Raw genomic sequence first — 18,052 nt, 5'->3', positions numbered from 1 at the left:
CCTTTCCTTTTCCCTCTTCCCTTTTCCCTCTTCCCTTTCCTTTCCTTTTCCCTCTTCCCTTTTCCCTCTTCCCTTTCCTTTCCTTTTCCCTCTTCCCTTTTCCCTCTTCCCTTTTCCCTTTCCTTTCCTTTTCCCTCTTCCCTTTTCCCTCTTCCCTTTTCCCTTCCCATGAAATTTCCATGGAATTTCCTTTCTTTGAAATTTCCTTTCCCTGGTTGCTCAGGGCACAACACAAAAAACCCAAAAGAATCCCAACCCCCCCATCCAACCCCAGCCTCACTCCCTGGGTGCTCAGGGCACACCCACAACAACCCCAAAGGATCCCAAACCCCTCACATGCCCCACACCTGGGCCAGGAGCAGGATTTGGGGCAGAACTCCAGGTTCCTGCAGCATTCCCACTGCACAGCACTCAGGGACTGTCAGGACAGGTGGAAAAGCTGCTGGAGGAGTTGGACACCCTCCTCCTCCTCCTCCTCCTCTCCTCGTGCAGCAGACAAACAGAAATGTCACTCGGTGTCCAGGCGCCGTCAGCACAGACGCTGTTGTCAATGAATCAGAAGTGTCTAGGAACAGCTTGAACAACTTTTATTTTTTTTTAAAGTGCTTAAAACGTAAATAACAAGCTCTTTATAAACATTAGTTGCAACTCTTAAAACATGAGACACACAGAACCCACTTCCTGCAGACGTGAAGAGAGGGAAACCAACAACTCCAAACCCAACACTTCTCCCACCTGGGGATGCTTTTCCAGGTTTTTTACCCCAAACTGGGGCTCCCTCCAAGAAAAGGCTGAGTCTACATCACACTGGAGAATCCACATCCCTCAGGTCTGTTCCAGTTTGAGGACAAGTCTTGGTGGCTCTCATGGCCCACACGTGGCCAGGAGGACCAGGCAATGGGAAAGGAAATTGGCCAAAGCTCTGGAGAAGCACACCCCAGCTGAGGGCTGGCAGCAAGGTAGAGCACAGCACCCTGCTGCAGCCCCATGGAACAGCTCAAATGTGGAAAAACAAACTCCAGGAGAAAGGCAAAACCACAGGGGTGTCATGGCTGGGTTTGAAACAGAACAGGGAGAGGCTGCTGCTGGCCCTAGGGGTGCTGGGCTCAGCACAGAGGGACAAAGCTCAGGGACACAGAGCAGGAATGCTGCTCCTGTCCCTGGGACGCCAAATAAATCACTAAATAGGAAATTCAGTCACTGAACACAGAGATAAATCCCAGATGGGCAACTTGAGAACATTTCCCCCAGGTCTCTTCCTCATCCCTTCCCTCTCTGGGGAAGCATTTATGCCCTCAGAACCATTCCCTTGGGAAGGTGGAGGTTCAACACCAGCACCAGACCCCACTGCAGGGCTGCTGTGCTGCTCTTGTGCACAGAGCAAAACCTGTGTGCTGAGGGGAGAACCCCAAATCTTCACCCAGAGGGTGGGGAAATGCAGAACAGAGACAGGAGCATCTGTAGGAGCTTTCCCAAGCACAGGGAGGGACCTGCTGAACACTGGGGGACACTGGGGAACACTGAGACACAGAACATCCATCACTGCTCCACGCTCCTGCAGCACCCAGGGAGCCCTGCACACCTGGGCTCCTGCAGCTGGCAGGGGCAGGGAATGCTGGAAATGGGACAGGGGGAGCAGGGATTGCTGGAAATGGGACATGGGGAGCAGGGATTGCTGCAAACGGGACATGGGGAGCAGGAATTGCTGGAAATGGGACATGGGGGAGCAGGGACTGCTGCAAATGGGACATGAGGAGCAGGGATTGCTGGAAATGGGACATGGGTAGCAGGGATTGCTGGAAATGGGACATGGGGAGCAGGGATTGCTGCAAATGGGAGATGGGGGAGCAGGGAATGCTGGAAATGGGACATGAAGAGCAGGGACTGCTGCAAATGGGACATGGGGAGCAGGGATTGCTGGAAATGGGAGATGGGGGAGCAGGGATTGCTGCAAACGGGACATGGGGGAGCAGGGATTGCTGCAAATGGGACATGGGGGAGCAGGGACCGCTGGAAAGGCTGGAGATGGGGGAACAGAATAGGTATTGCTTGAAAGGCAGGAAGTGTGGAAGCACCTATTGCTGGAAAGGCACAAGATGAGGGAACAGGTATTGCTGGAAAGGCATGAGGTGAGGGAACAGAACAGGTATTGCTGCAAGGGCAGGAGATATGGGAACACCCATTGCTGCAAGGGAAGGAGATGAGGGAACAGGACAGGTATTGCTAGAAAGGCAAGAAATGTGGAAGCACCTATTGCTGGAAAGGCAGGAGAGGAGGGAACAGGTATTGCTGGAAAGGCAGGAGATGGAAAGAGCAGATATTGCTTGGAAATGGGAGCTATGGAAGCACCCATTGCTGGAAAGGCAGGAGATGAGGGAACAGGACAGGTATTGCTAGAAAGGCAAGAAATGTGGAAGCACCCATTGATGGAAAGGCAGGAGATGAGGAAACAGGTATTGCTGGAAAGGCTGGAGATGAGGGAATAGAACAGGTATTGCTGCAAGGGCAGGAGATATGGAAACATCTAGTGCTGCAAGAGAAGGAGATGAGGAAACATAACAGGTATTCCTAGAAAGGCAAGAGGTGTGGAAGCACCCATTGCTGGAAAGGCAGGGGATGAGGAATAAGTATTCCTGGAAAGGCAGGAGAGGAGGGAACAGGTATTGCTGGAAAGGCAGGAGATGGAAGGAAAGGATATGGCTTGGAAATTGGAGCTATGGAAGCACCCTTTGCTGGAAAGGCTGGAGATATGGAACACATGTTCTTGGAAAGGCAAGGGATGGAAGGAGCAGGTATTGCTGGAAAGGCAGGAGATATGGGAGCACCCATTGCTGGAAGGGCAGGAGGTGAGGGAACAGAACAGGTATTGCTAGAAAGGCAAGAGCTGTGGAAGCACTCTTTGATGGAAAGGCAGGAGGTGAGGGAACAGGTATTGCTGGAAAAAGGAGATGAAGGAATAGAACAAGAATTGCTGGAAAGGCTAGAGGTGAGGAAATAGGATTGCTGGAAACAGGAGATGAGGGAACAGAACAGATATTGCTAGAAAGGAAGTGTGGAAGCACCTATTGCTGGAAAGGCAGGGGATGAGGGAACACCCATTGCTGGAAACAGGAGGTGAGGGAACAGAACAGGAATTGCTGCAAGGGCAGGAGTTATGGGAACACCCATTGCTGCAAGGGAAGGAGATGAGGTAACATAACAGGTATTGCTAGAAAGGCAAGAGGTGTGGAAGCACCTATTGCTGGAAAGGCAGGAGAGGTGGAAACAGGTATTGCTGGAAAGGCAGGAGACGGCAAAGCACTGCTGGAAAGGCAAGAAAGGAGGAAACAGGTATTGCTGGGAACAGGAGATGGAGGAACAGAACAGGTATTGCTAGGAACAGAGCAGGTATTGCTGGGAACAGAGCAGGTATTGCTGAAAACAGGAGATGGGGAACAGAACAGGTATTGCTGGGAACAGAACAGGTATTGCTGCAAACAGGAGATGGGGGAATGGAGCAGGTATTGCTGGGAACAGAACAGGTATTGCTGGGAACAGAGCAGGTATTGCTGCAAACAGGAGATGAGGGAACAGAACAGGTATTGCTGCAAACAGGAGATGGGGGAATAGAGCAGGTATTGCTGGGAACAGAACAGGTATTGCTGCAAACAGGAGATGTGGAAGCACCTATTGCTGGCAGGGCTGCACACCTGGTACAGCCTGCTGAGCTCTGAGAGTCACTTTTTATATTCAAGTGCAAAACGTTCAGGCTTTTGGAGCAAAACAAGGCAGAGCTGACTAAGGCAGAGGGGGCTGAGGGAGGCGGTGAGACACGACTGAGGGGAGGGAGAGGTGGGAGGGAGGGCCGTGGGATCCACATAAACATTGGCACTTGTGTGGGGAGCACCAGGAGCCGTCCCTGCAGGGGCACAGGGCCAAGAGCAGGGTGTTTGTGAGGCTGGGAGCAGAGAGGAGCTCTGGCTCCCACGGGAGATGTTGGCCCTGCAGCTCCCCCGTGAATGCCCGCTGAGGAATTCCCCTCCCTCTCCCCAGCACTGCTGCATTCCCAGGGCTGCACCCCCAGTGCTCACAGCTCCTCCCTGACTGCTCACACGGGCACAGCTGGGCACAGCTGGGCACCCACAGAGGGCTCAGGCTGCCAGGGCACAGATCTGACCCAACGGGCACAGACGTTCCTGGCACCTTCTGAAACGTGAGAAACACTTCCCTTGGACACCCCCACCCCAGCCCACACACACAGAGGGAGGAGGAGCAGGAACACAGCAGGAGCGGCTGGAGCAGTGCAAACCTCAGGTATTCCCAGGAGGGGAGAGGCAGGAAGGAGTGGGAGGTTCATGGCTGCTGTTCTCCCAGGGAAAACATCCTCCTCTTCCTCCTCCTCGTGCAGGGGTCCAAGGCTTGGACAGGGCAGAGCTCCTTTCCTCCTGACCCAGTTCTGCCTGTCTCCAACTTGGAACGCTCAGCCTGCCCTTGCCTGCTGTGTCAGCTGCTGACCTCTGCCCCAGCTCTCCTGAGCCGCTGTGCAGAACTCCTGGAGGAGCCAGGGCAGCTGCACAGGGGGTGGGGAGGCTCTGCTGTCCCTGGGTGACAATTAACTGCCTTTGCTTGGGTGAGAAGGAAAACAGAGGAGGAACCAGCCCCAGGCAGGTTGTGTGGGATGGAGAATTGGGTTGCAGAGCCTTTTTGGGGTAGGAAACTGCTACTGTGGCAAAAGGCACCCTTCTTCAAAGGCATGGTCTACACTGAAGCAAGTGAAGAGAAGAGCAGGGAGGTTTTAAAAGAACACAGTGACTTTGGGAGGTAGAGAAGAGGGAGAAGATGCCTTTCATGTTGAAATCCCACACTGACTGCCCCTCTGCCTGCATGGGCACCTTCTACAGCCAAAATCCTGGCAGGATGAGGGAGGGAACAGCATCTTTCCTATCCCCTTCCTCAGTAGCTCCAGTTCAGCCAGGTAAATCAGGTGTGGAACTCTTTGAAAACTCCAGGCTTCACCCTGGCAAGATCTACCACAGAGATTTCCCCAGCTAGGCAGAAAGAGAAGACTTCCCCATGGAGCCTCACAACACTGATCCTCCCAGCCTGCTTTCCCCATTTGTCCCGAATTCTCAGGGTTTCTCCTTTCCCTGTTTCCTCACTGGCTGTGGTACCCCTGGTGCCTGCCCTGTTTTCCCTGCAGGGCAGGACAAAGGGCACAGTGCCACCCCTGTGCCCTCAGCACTGCCTGCTGACCCATACATGATTATGCAGAGCACATGGTCTCCTCTTTTGTCCCTGATTTCCCTTCAGCCTGCTGGGACAAACCTCACTGGAATTTATCCTACAAAAGGCCCTTCTTGCCTCAGTGAGCTGAGCTAGCCATGGTGAGTGAGGTGTGTGGACTTGACTGCTTTGCCTGAATTCCTACCCAGGCAGCTTTTCCAGAGGAGATGTTCCTTAGGTTGAAAGATTTAGTTGTGTGTTCTGTTCCCATCTGTCAGAGGTGGGGCAATTATCTTCTGTTAATTGAGCAGTTCCTCTTCCACAACCAATCCTCCCTCTGGGAAATATCCTCTGCTAATGGTCCATCATTATCTTCTGCCAATGGGCCATTGAGTCACACTGATAAAATTCCACCATCCCATTGGGAGATGGGGAGGAGCCAAGCATTCCTACCTGGATATAATCTGAAGATTTGAACACCCCAGCAGCCTTTGCCCCCTGCATTCCTAGAGGAGCAGCTTTCTGCTGCCCTGCATTGCCAGAGGGAGCCCAGTCCCATCTCCAGCATCCCTAGAGCTGCAGAGGAAAACTCCCCCCTTGTGCAGGATCCCTGCTCCAGCAGAACCACCCCTGTTCACATTTTCCATTTCAGAGGAGGATCCTGCCTTCCTTATCAGACACCTGGCTTTTCAAACCAAGGCAAGACCCTTCTTGGGAACCAGGCAGCAGTTTCCACCATCTAAACCCCACTCTGCTCCAGAGTGGTGCCCAGCGTGGGGTGAGCGGTGCGGGAGCAGCCCTGGGGACCGGGAGAAGCCGCGGCCATGTCGGAACGGAAAGTGCTGAACAAATATTACCCCCCAGACTTTGATCCTGCCAAGATCCCCAAGCTGAGGCTCCCAAAGGATCGGCAGTACGTGGTGAGGCTCATGGCCCCCTTCAACATGAGGTGCAGGACGTGTGGGGAGTACATCTACAAGGGCAAGAAGTTCAACGCCCGCAAGGAGACGGTGCAGAACGAGTCCTACCTGGGGCTGCCCATCTTCCGCTTCTACATCAAGTGCCCGCGCTGCCTGGCTGAGATCACCTTCAAGACAGACCCCCAGAACACGGATTACGCCATGGAGCACGGCGCCACCAGGAACTTCCAGGCACAGAAGCTCCTGGAGGAGGAGGAGAAGAGGATGCAGAAGGAGAGGGAAGCGGAGGAGCTCAACAATCCCATGAAGGTCCTCGAGAACTGAAGCAAGGACTCCAAGCTGGAGATGGAGGTCCTGGAGAACCTGCAGGAGCTGAAGGAGCTCAACCAGCGCCAGGTCAACGTGGATTTTGAAGCCATGCTGAAGCAGCACAAGGAGGTGGAGGAGACGCAGAAGCGCAAGGAGCAGGAGGAGGATGAGCAGGAGATGAAGGCCATGTTGGAACAGGCCCAGAACCGCCGGCTCCTGGTGGATTCTGACTGTGATGACGAACCAACAAAACACTGTCCAAATCCCACAGCCCAAACAAAACCCAGGGACATCCTGCAGGAGGACACCCAGAGCAAGAGGCTGACGATGGAGAGCTGGGAGTGCAGCTTGGGCAAGCTCAGCACCAGGGCCCAGCTGGCCGGGCTGGTGGCCCGCAGGAAGGAGAAGCCACATCCTGCCCTGGATAAGGGGATGGAAACCCGAGGCACCACAGCCACCACCAGCTCACTTCCAGCAGCAGCAGCAGCCACGTCCTCGCTGGGCTTGCTGGGAGCCTACTGGGACAGCGAGGACAGCGACTGAAGGGCCAGCAGAGTGGGGACAGAGAAGGGACAGGGCTGTCCCCGCTCCCTGCTGCTCCTGGAACCCCACACGGAGCAGATCCCACCTTTGCACAGACTGGGAGCTCCTCCAGTCCCTCACTGCAGGGACAGGGCTGTCCTGCCATCACCAGCCCCCTAGATGTCCCCAGGAGCTCAGGGACAAACCCCTCCCTGCTGTTCCGTGCTTGCTGGACTTCAGCAGCCACAACACTAGGAAAAATGGGATCTGGCAAAAAAAACCCAAAAAAACCAAAAAAACAAAAACAAAAAAGCCACCAAAAAAACAACCAAACAAAAAAAAACGAAACAAAAAAAAGGACTTGACTGCCCTGCTTGAATTCCTACCCAAGCAGCTTTTCCACAGGAGATGCTTCTTGGGAATCAGGTAGGAGCTTGCAGCTTGCAGCCTCTAAACCCCACGCTGCTACAAATTGGTGCCCTGACTGTGGGGCTTCTCATTAGCCCGTTGAAAGCCTCTCCACTGGCCAGCCACTGGATTTTGAGTTGCAGCCAAGAGCTCCAGTTCCCCAAGGAAAAACACCCAATTTTCTAGGGAATTTCTCAGGGGTCAACTGACAGCCCTCAAGACCTCAAGGGCTGGTTGACTCAGCAAAACTCCTGCGAGATCTTTCTTTTGAGCAGTTTCATCCCTCTTTTCCCACAATCTCAGAGCATCCAGGCACAGAGAAACCATCTATGATGACACTCACTATGAGGAAGGGGCTGACTCTCCCAAGACTACTAACATGTCCAGGCAGGAGTGCTGGTGAGGGCCCTTTCTGTTGAATTTGAGGATGAAGTGATTTGCTGAATCCAGCTGGTAAACCTGGTACTCCTGATGGGCCAGGGGATGTTTTAATCATAGGAGACACTGTTAATGAGTTACATGTGCTTCCAGAAGTGCAGACTGTGGGGCAATGCGTGAGATCACTGTAATATGTACAGACCCACCCTGGGGTTTGACTAAGGGCACACGTATACCCAAGCTTTTCTTGTACCCACCTGGGCTGATGTTTTGCCAGAAAATCCTATGGTTTTTTGGGCAGAGATGCCATGCCAAGACAGACCTCTTATAGAGTGTGGCTTGTCTAACAAATGTACCAAAGTTTCTCTTCCAGGTGTGACTGACACCGGGTCAGATGTCACCATCATTGCTCACTCCAGGTGGCCACAGGGCTGGGAACTGGTGCCAGCCTATGGATCATCTCTGGGATTGGAGCAGCTGCCACCTCTATGTGGAGTAAAAGGTCAATCCTTACTGAAGGTCCTGAGGGTCACATTGCCACAGGAAGACCTTTTGTGGTAAAGGCACCTGTCATTCTGTGGGGCGGAGACAATGGAGATTCAGACCAGAAATCCCTTCACACCCACAGGATTTCCAGCTGGGCCACTGCAGAGCACCCCACCTCACCACACACGTGGAAATCAGATGGTCCCATCTGGGTGGAACAGTGGCCCCTGGTAGAAGTCAAACGAAAGGCACTCAAATCCGTAGTGCAGGAGCAGCTATCTAAGGGCCAAACAGTACCACCCACTAGCCCTTGGAACATCCCTGTCTTTGTCATTCATAAACAGGCAAAGACAAGTGGAGGCTCCTACAAGACCACAGGAAGGTGAATGAGGTCATTGTTACAGTCTGGCTTGCCCTCACCTTCAATGCTCCTGAGATTGGAAACTGGCAGTCATCGATATTAAGGATTGTTTTTTTAATATTCCACTCCATCCTAAAGATGCCCCAAGATTTGCATTTTCATCAATTATTAGACAAGCCCTCTAAAAAGGCATCAAGGGGAAATTCTTTCTAAAGGGATGAAAAACTCATGAGTCATCTGCCAAATGTTTGTTGCCCACATTCTCACGTCCATTTGGGAAAAATTCCCTGATGCCGTAATTCATCACTTTATGGATGATATTTTCATATGCACAGAGACTGACTATTATTTGGAGACTGTTCTCAAACAGACTATCCAAGCCATTGAAGGATTTGAAATTGCTACTGAGAAGATTCAGTGCATCTGCCCATGGACCTACCGTGGGCTCTGGATTGGTGAGCAGACTATCATGCCACAACAGCTCACCATCAAGACAACCCAAGAAGCCTGAGGGACCTTCATCAGCTATGTGGGAGCATAAACTGGGTTTGTTCACTGCTAGGGATCATGACTGAGGACCTTGCACCCCTTTTGAACCTCCTGAGGGGCCCTGATGACCTCAGCTCCCCAGGAACCATCACACTAGAGGCCCATGAAGTGATCCAGAAGGTATCAGAAGCATTGTCCATGAGACAAGCCCACCATGCTGATCCTACCCTGCCTTTCCAATTTGTCATCCTGGGTAAGTCACCCGAGTTCCATGGGCTCATTTTCCAGTGGGACCCCACTCAGGGAGATCAGCTCCTAATCACAGAGTGGGTGTTTCAATCACACAAACCAAATAAGACATCACAACACCTCAGGAGCTTAGGGCCCAGCTTATCAGAAAGGCCAGAGCTCACCTCAGGACCCTAGTGGGGTGTGAATTCACAGGCATTAAACAGTCTAGAACCTTTGTTCCAAACCAGTGAGCACCTCCAGTTCACTCTGGACAGCTACCCAGACCAAATCTCCATCCACCTACCAAAACATAAACTGTTTAATGCTTGCTTTAATTTGGTCCCAAATTCATTAAAAAGTAGAACTCCTCTAAAGGCATAGACTGTGTTTACTGATGGTTCAGGGGGATCCCACAAGTCAGTTATGACGTGGAGGAATCCTGACACTTAAGAGTGGGAGTCTGATGTTCAGATTGCTCGAGGATCCCCACAAACTGCAGAATTAGCAGCCGTTGTCAGAGCCTTTGAGAAATTCAAACAACCCTTAAATTTAGTTACTGACTCGGCCTATGTTGCTGGAATAGCTGAGAGAGCAGAACATTCCTTGCTAAAGGAAGTGCCAAATCCAGATTTGTAAGGCTTGCTCTCAAATTTAATGTACCTCCTCTCCCACTGAGAGCAACCATATCACATTATGCACGTGAGGTCACACACTGACCTCCCAGGACCAGTCACAGAAGGCAACTGGAGGGCAGATATTTAGCCATGGCAGTGCAGACATTTTCAATCAGGCTAAATTGAGCCATCAGCTTTTTCATCAAAATGTGCCAGCCCTTGTCAGAATGTTTAAAATCACAAGGGAACAGGCAAGAGCAATTGTGGGCTCCTGCCCCAATTGCCAGGAGTTTGCTTTGCCCTCTCTGAGGGCCAGGGTTAACCCCTGAGGCCTTGAAAGTTTACAGCTTTGGCAAATAGATGTCACACATTATGCACCTTTTGGGAGACAAAAATAAATTCATTCACAAATACAACACCTGACTAACGTGGTAAATATTGAATATGTAGGCTTCCCCATGGGGGCTAGAGGAAAATGGCATAACAAGAACTCTGAGCTGCTTTTGGCCCTTAATGCCTTCATTCCATAGATACATTCTCTGGGGCAGTATTTGCATCAGCCCATGCAGGAGAAAACCCAAGAGATGTCATCCAACATTTTCTCCTAGCATTCTCCACCCTAGGCATTCTCCAAACAGATAATGGTCCTGCTTACACCTCCAAAAATTTCAAACAGCTCCCAGATCAATGGGGAGTGAAATGCACCAATGGCATTCCCCACTCACCAACAGGGCAATCTGTTGTAGAGAGGGCTCACTGTACACTCAAGAGAGTCCTTGATCAGCAGCACGGGGGAGTTGAAACACTGCTGAATGTACAAAGATTATGTAAGGCTCTTTATGTCATCAGTTTTCTTAATAATTCATTCATGGAGCCAAACCCCCCACTGTCAGGCACTTCTCCAACACTAGCAGAGCTCAGCTCACAGAGAAACCCCCTGTGCTGATCAAAGACCCCAAATTCAAACAAATATTGGGCCCATTTCCATGAATTACTTAGGGCAGAGGTTATGCTTGTGTATCTACAGGATCTGGCCTGAGGTGGATTCCAGGCAGGAATGTCAAGCTGTACATCAAACTGCCAAATGCAGCACCCCGAGACACTCCCCCTGAACCTCAGAGACAGCAAAGAGATCAAGCTTGGGTGGTGTGGAGGAGAGAAGAAAAAAGAGTGTAAACACAGATGTTTGTCACAGAAGATGACTCTGCACTGCTCCAGAAGATCATAAGACTCTGTGTTGAGTTTCATTTGCTCATTGTTTTGCACTTACCCCTCTTTGGTTGGTTTTACTGCTACCCCTCTTTAGTTTGTTGCATTGTTACCCCTTCTTGTTTTCCGTCCCGTTTTCTACTCAGTAAAAACTGAGGGGATCAGATGGGAAGATATGAGGGGCTGGTAAAGCTATATAGGTCTAAAAACCCATTTTTTCAAACTCACAGATCAACTCATCACCCCCAAGTATCCTGCCATGTCTCCAGTGGCAGGGAATCCCCAACTGCTCCAGACAGGATTTTGGATTCTCCTCACCTTTCCATCAGCTGGTGCATGGATTGTCCCTCAGCCCAGCCAGAACATCTGGGTCACACTGGCCAAGACTTTACAGCAGGACAATCTCTGCCTGTCCATGGGCAGTGTGGACAACCCTCTGTCAATGTGCCGGGTAGGGTTCCTTAGCAGCAAATGAATACCCACACACAGGTAAGAAACCCAGTCTGGTAGATGCTTGGGACAGATGGACAAAGACCCTGCCTCGAGCACTAGAGGAACCCCAGGAATTGGAGCTCTTGGGGTCCTCCAAAGCTCATTACTGCATCCAACTTCAATATCAACCTCCCAACCAACACTTGACCCACCTTGAGCTTGTTAAGTCTACCCACAGGAAAGATGTAACCCCATTTAACAAAAATTACACCCCTCCAAATGGGTGCAATTACACCAGTCCTACAGCTTCTTCATCCTCACTCCATCCCAAAGTGCTGCCCCGGGCAGTGTTCCTAATCTGTGGAGATTGAGTATGGGCCAGGATCCCCTCAGGCCTTCAAGGGGGTCCCTGCAGCCTTAGCCAGCTTACTTTACATAACTTTACTTCAAACATAACTTTACTTCAAAACTGGAAACAAAAAGGGGAATTGGCACGCCAAAAGAGATGATATACTGAATTTGATGAAAATTGCAACAGACAAGTTTACAACTGGAACAAAGAACACAGTCGTGGTCTCATGCTGCTTCAGCTTTGGGTGGTCACTCAGGGGGTTTTCAGCAGGGGACAGAGCTGCCCTGAGGCTTGGCACTGCCCTGGGAGAGCTGATCCCAGCCTGTGAATGTGATCAGCAGAGCAGGCTGGGCACTGCCCTGGAGAGCCCATCCCAGCCTGTGGATGTGATCAGGGCAGCAGGCTGGGCACTGCCCTGAAGAGCTGAACCCAGCCTGGGATCTGATCAGGGGAGCAGGCTGGGCACTGCCCTGGAGAGCCCATCCCAGTGTGTGGATATGATCAGGGCAGCAGGCTGGGCACTGCCCTGGAGAGCCCATCCCAGCCTGTGAATGTGATCAGCAGAGCAGGCTGGGCACCGCCCTGCCAGGATTTGGGAATTCTGGGCTGTGCCAAGAGGGTTTGGGGCCCTGCAGAGGGGTCAGACCCCCCAGGCCTTGCTCTGGGGGTGTTTTCTGGCTGTCCTGGACAGATGAGGCAGGGCAGGGCAGCTGTGAGCAGCCATTCCTGGGAATACTGAGTGGAAATTCAATGTGGATTCTGCACTCCTTGGTCCCTCCAGGGCACAGCAGCCCCTGCTGGGTGAGGGCATGCAGAGGATCTCCTGCAGCACGCCTGGGGCGCCTTTGCCATATTCCCAGTCCAGCCATGAGGGACCCAGGCAGTGTCACTGGTGCTGTGACAGAGCCACCAGTGACACCACCCAGGCCTGGCACTCTCCCTTTGTGAAGCATCTCCCACAAGTGTGGTGAGAGAGTGGCACAAACTGGAGTTGGCTCTTCATCCTTCACTGGGGGAGGAGGGGAAGGGGTGTCCCACAGGCTCTGCTGGGGGAGTCTCACTGGGTCTCAGTGTTCCCAGTGTCACCCAGCAGCTCAACACCAGCCAGGGGAAACCACCCTCAAGGGAGAGAGGAGGAGGAGTGTGGGCAGAGGAGCAGCAGCAGGGTGAAGTCACGAGGAGATGGTTTCCAGCTCTCAGATGTCCAGGGGTCACTTAAAGCTCTGGCAGGAGGAGTGCCCGGGAGGTGGCACTCGGTCACAGCAACAGGAACCTGCAGAGGCACCTGCCTGGTGGGGAGGGCTCTGCTCCTCCCCATAGGGTGCTGGCAGCCCACCACCCTACAGCTCCCTGGAGCTGAGCTGGGCTAAGCTTGGGCTGGGAAGGAGCAGATAACCCTTCCTGCTAACTCTGGCAACAGAAGCCACTGCAGGCCTCGGGCGAGAAGAGGGGGTGCAGGGGTGTTGGCAGCGTGGTGGTTACTGGGGCACAGCTCTGCTGGGTGCCCTGGGCAGGCTCAGGGGGCACAGCTCTGCTGGGTGCTGCTGCCCTGGGCAGGCTCAGGGGGCCTGGCCTCCCCCCAGAGGGATCTGCAGCAGCGTGGGGGACTGCTCCATGATGCGCACCAGCAGCTGGTCAATGTAGTTCTCCAGCTCCTGGATGTGCTCCTCCTTCTTGCTCAGCTCGCCCTCCTTCTGCAGCAGCAGCTGGATCAGCTCGTCGTGGGTCAGGTGGTAATACTTGGCTGACTGGTCCAGCTGGCCAGGGTCCTGCTGGGAAGCAAGAGGGACATTCAGGGACTGGCATTAAAATCTCTGCTCCTGGTAATGTTTGCAGGATGCAGAGACAGCCAAAGCACTCCTACTTTCCATGTCTGTCTTTCCAAAGTGGAGAGGCAGGAGCAGTACAGGGGACCCACAGAGACCTTGTGTGCTGCTCATAAAGCACCAGCTGAACACCCTGCAGCACCCACAGGGCTTCTGAGACCCTCAATCAGGTGAACCCAGCAGCATTTTCTATGTGACACTGGGGAGGCAAATGGAGTGGGAGTGGACAAAGGGATGGAAGGGTCACCCTCACAACACCCTCTGTGTCCTCAGAGGTGCCACAGGTGCTTTGCTGGCCCCAGCACAGCAGTGTTTGGAGTATATCCAGGTCAGCAAAGCTCCAGGAAGGACCTTCCACCTTCTATTCCTTGTGGAGACCAGGTTGGACATTCAGGCTTGAAGCAGTCTGGGACAGTGGAACATGTCTCTGCCCATGGCAAGGGTGGCACTGGATGGGATTTAAGGTCCCTCCCAACCCATTCCATGTTTCTACAAGCAGGGATTCACTCACACACTGCACAACACCACCCCCAAAGCAAAGCAGGTGATGGGAGAACAAGGAGGCGAGGAGGTGCAGAGCCAGGGGAGAAGGGAGGCAGAGCAGCCCAAGGGGCTGGACCCTCAACCCCCTCATGGCAGGCCCTGGAGCAGCACACCTGGAGCAGGGGTGGCACAGCCTCCTACCTTTACCTTGGGGTCAGCTTTGTCCTGCTGGGAGGCCGGGGCCAGGGGCTGGATGCTGCTCGTGGTCACTGTCTTCAGCCTCTCCAGGCCATTGCTCAGTGCTGAGCCCAGGCTGGCCCTGTGCTGCTGCTTCCTCTCGCTGGAGCCCTCCTGCACAGCACTCAGGGGCTTCACGGGGTGGGGGCTGTGGGCAACAAGGGTGGGACAGTCAGCACCCCCAGGGTTCCTGTCCCTGGGACTGTACAGGGATGGCACCACCCAGGAGACTGAGGAACTGCTGAACCCTGGTGTCTGTGCCACCCAGAGCTCTCCTGCTCTGAGGAGGGCCCTCTCCTGCCCTCTCAGCAGGGCAGGGCAGAGCCCCTGGAGCTGCTCCCACCCACACACAGGAGACAAGGAGCCCCAGCACACGTGTTAGGCTGAGATCCTGGAGCCCACACCTGCACTGCACATCCTCCCTGGGAATGCTGTGGGTCACAACTCCCAGCTGCCAGGGGCTCAAACGCAGCTCCAGTGTGATCAGAGCCTGCTGCACCCACTGCCCAGAGCAGCTTTTTGCTGCCCAGGGACCCCTAGACTACTCTGGGGTCACCACTGATGCTCCAGCCCAAGAGTTGAATGTCACCTGCCTGAAAGCCACCACAGAATTTGTCCCCCTCCACAAGGCCAAAGGGAGGGTGAGGAGCCAGTTATGGGGGAATTTGATTTTCATTTATTTTTGCCCCGCTTTTCGCCCAAAAGGTTCTTTCTGGGCTTGAACAAAGTCCAGTTTCTTCTCAGTGTGATGGAAAGAGAAGTGACCTGATGCTCCCTCCCTGCAAGGAGCAGGCACAGCTGTGCACCATCCTTGGGATGGAAACATCCAAATATCTGTCCATCAGGATGGAAACATCCAAACATCCATCCACTGGGATGGAAACATCCAAAAATCTATCCATGGGGATGGAAACATCTAAATATTCATCCATGGGGATGGCAACATCCAGATATCCATCCATTGGGATAGAAACATCCAAATATCTGTCCATCAGGATGGAAACATCCAAACATCCATCCATTGGGATGGAAAGATCCAAACCTCCATCCACTGGGATGGAAACATCCAAACATCCATCCATTGGGATGGAAAGATCCAAATATCAATCCTCAGGATGGAAACATCCAAACATCCATCCACTGGGAGGGAAATATCCAAACATCCATCCTTGAGATGGAAAGATCCAAATATCCATCCATTGGGATGGGAATATGCAAACATCCATCCTCAGGATGGGAATATGCAAACATCCATCCTCAGGATGGAAACATCCAAAAGTCCATCCACTGGGATGGAAACACCCAAACATCCATCTGTGGGATGGAAAGATCTAAACATCCATCCATGGGGATGGAAACATCCAAACTTCCATCCATGGGGATGGAAACACCCAAACTTCCATCCATTGGGATGGAAACACCCAAACTTCCATCCATGGGGATGGAAACACCCAAACTTCCATCCATGGGGATGGAAACACCCAAACATCCATCCGTTGGGATGGAAACATCCAAAAGTCCATCCACTGGGATGGAAACACCCAAACATCCATCTGTGGGATGGAAAGATCCAAACATCCATCCATTGGGATGGAAACACCCAAACTTCCATCCACTGGGATGGAAAGATGAAACCTCCACCTGGAGCTCTGCAAAGCCTCTCACAGGTGACAGCCCCACCAGCTGTGTGTCCCAGCGGTGCCTCGGCCATGGTGATGGGATCAGGACATACCAAGGATGTGGAAATCCTCTTCAACCACCACAATGCCTCCTGCTGTCCCTGTGCTGGGAGGGGACAGCACTGCAGCCACCAACCTGCTCCAATAAGCCAAAGGACCAGCTCCTCCCAAGGGACAGCACAGGGCAGCTCTGATCTCTTCCCTCTGGTGACCAGGGACAGCACCAGGGAATGCTGGAGCTGGGCCAGGGCAGGTCAGGCTGGAGCTCAGGAAAGGTTCTTCCCCAGAGGGTGCTGGCACTGCCCAGGCTGCCCAGGGAATGGGCACAGCCCCGAGGCTGCCAGAGCTCCAGGAACATTGGGACAGCACTCCAGGGATGCCCAGGTGGGATTTTGGGGTGTATGAGCAGGGCCAGGGGTGGATGGATGACTCTGGTGGGTCTCTCCCAGCTCAGCACACTCTGTAAGTCTCTGATCCCCTGGCAGAGCTGTCCAGGCACAAGGACAGAGCCCAGCACTCCTGGGCAGCTGGAAAGGATGGAGAGGGATCCCACATCCCTGAGGGGGAGCCACTGACAGTGCCAGGGGCTGCAGGAGCTGCTGTTCTGCACACGAGGCTCAGCACTGCCCACTGGCACTAAACCCTGACCAGGAGCTACAACCACCAGGACACTCCAGGACAGGGGTGAGGAGACGACTGGGGGAGCCACCAGGGCTGCTCATCCAGCCAGGCCTGAGCCCCAAATGTCACTGTCACCTTGTGCATGCCCACAGCCAGCACAGAGGCTACAACCACAGTGTGGCTGGGAACCTCCCTGGGACCAAGCTGCCCTGGGAAGCCAGTGGAGATGCTTGGATGTGTTTGGAACAGGGAGATATTCCCACCCAGCGTGGTGACAGGCAGCTGCCAGCCCCATGGCCAGTGGGAACAGTCACTGCTGCAGGGCTGGAAAAGGGGCTTTTGAAAAGAATTCTTTATCCTGTTGCTCCCCACTGAGGGTGGTGCATGCAGGGCTCTGCCTGCTCCATGTGTCTCTGGGAGGACCCAAGAGCTGGAGACATTCCTTGAGCTGGGTTTGTCCTGGGATGGTGGAACCAGGTCCTCCAGGGGAGCTTCACACCTCACATCAGATCTGAAGGTCTGGTGGACCTGCCAAGAAGCTGGACCAGTTTCCTCTTCTGGTCCATGAACATCAACTGGAGCGTGGAATCAGCTGCTCACCAGCTCCTAATCCAGAACTGCATCCCAAGTGGATCTGAGTTATGATGGAGCTTAAGGCCAAGGTGGAACATCTCAGGGTGACACTGGCCCAGCCCCGTCCCCCTCTCTGAGCCAGCCTTGCCCTGTCCCAGCTTTCACTGGTGCTCCCAAGGTCACTGCAGAGCACAGGGAAAAACTGGGTGTATTTCCCTCAGCAGCTCCCAAAGGGAGCCTTTAAATGCTCATCAAAATGCTCCTCACTCACAGAGAGGGAATCCAAGGGAATCCCTCTCCCATGGAGGAGAACCCCTCTCCCAGCTGTGTGCCTGGAGTACTACTCAGCACCCAAGGGCCAGCTCTCCATGGAGCAAGGGTCCAGAGGAGGAGGGGGAATGGCTGGGCTTGGGATCAGCTCTCCAGGTCTGCCCTGGGTGGGCCAAGCCACACTCCCAGCTCCAGGGGCTCCACGAGGATCACCAAGATGGAGTGACCTAACCTGACACCTCATTTTCAGAACACAGCATCCTCGGCACTCTCGACACAAGGGAGGGACAGCCTGTGCCACCACCTTGGTACCTGTGACACCACCAGTCCTGTCACCTGCATGGGCCACAGGATGCTGGGCCAGCCCCATATCAAAGGGAGCAGGAGCTGCACAACTGCTGGATTCCAATGGAGGAGCAGGAGCTGCACAGCTGCTGAATCCCAAGGAAA

General features: G+C 53.4%; 1 protein-coding gene and 1 pseudogene across 4 annotated transcripts in view; one reads left to right on the top strand and one right to left on the bottom strand.

Moving 5' to 3' along the window:
- Positions 1-564: 564 nt before the first annotated feature.
- Positions 565-18,052, bottom strand: part of RAB11FIP5 (RAB11 family interacting protein 5) — a 53,487-nt gene continuing 35,999 nt past the window's right edge. Inside the window, exons 5-6 of one of the 4 annotated variants that reach the window (XM_063157772.1) lie at positions 14,424-14,607; positions 565-13,682 (exon numbers count right to left, since the gene is read on the bottom strand). In XM_063157772.1, coding sequence (XP_063013842.1) covers positions 13,473-13,682; positions 14,424-14,607 — 394 coding nt within the window. In that variant the 3' untranslated portion in view covers positions 565-13,472. Of the gene's footprint in view, positions 13,686-14,423; positions 14,608-18,052 lie in introns of all 4 variants that reach the window. The other 3 variants (XM_063157773.1, XM_063157774.1, XM_063157775.1) reach the window with 3 other exon arrangements.
- LOC134418844 (splicing factor YJU2-like) lies at positions 5,929-6,974 on the top strand (annotated as a pseudogene).

Source organism: Melospiza melodia, chromosome 5 (assembly GCF_035770615.1).
Source record: "Melospiza melodia melodia isolate bMelMel2 chromosome 5, bMelMel2.pri, whole genome shotgun sequence".
Taxonomy (NCBI): Eukaryota; Metazoa; Chordata; class Aves; order Passeriformes; family Passerellidae; genus Melospiza; species Melospiza melodia.
Note: the sequence above shows the minus strand (reverse complement) of the source record. Positions and strands in the feature narration are given on the sequence as shown.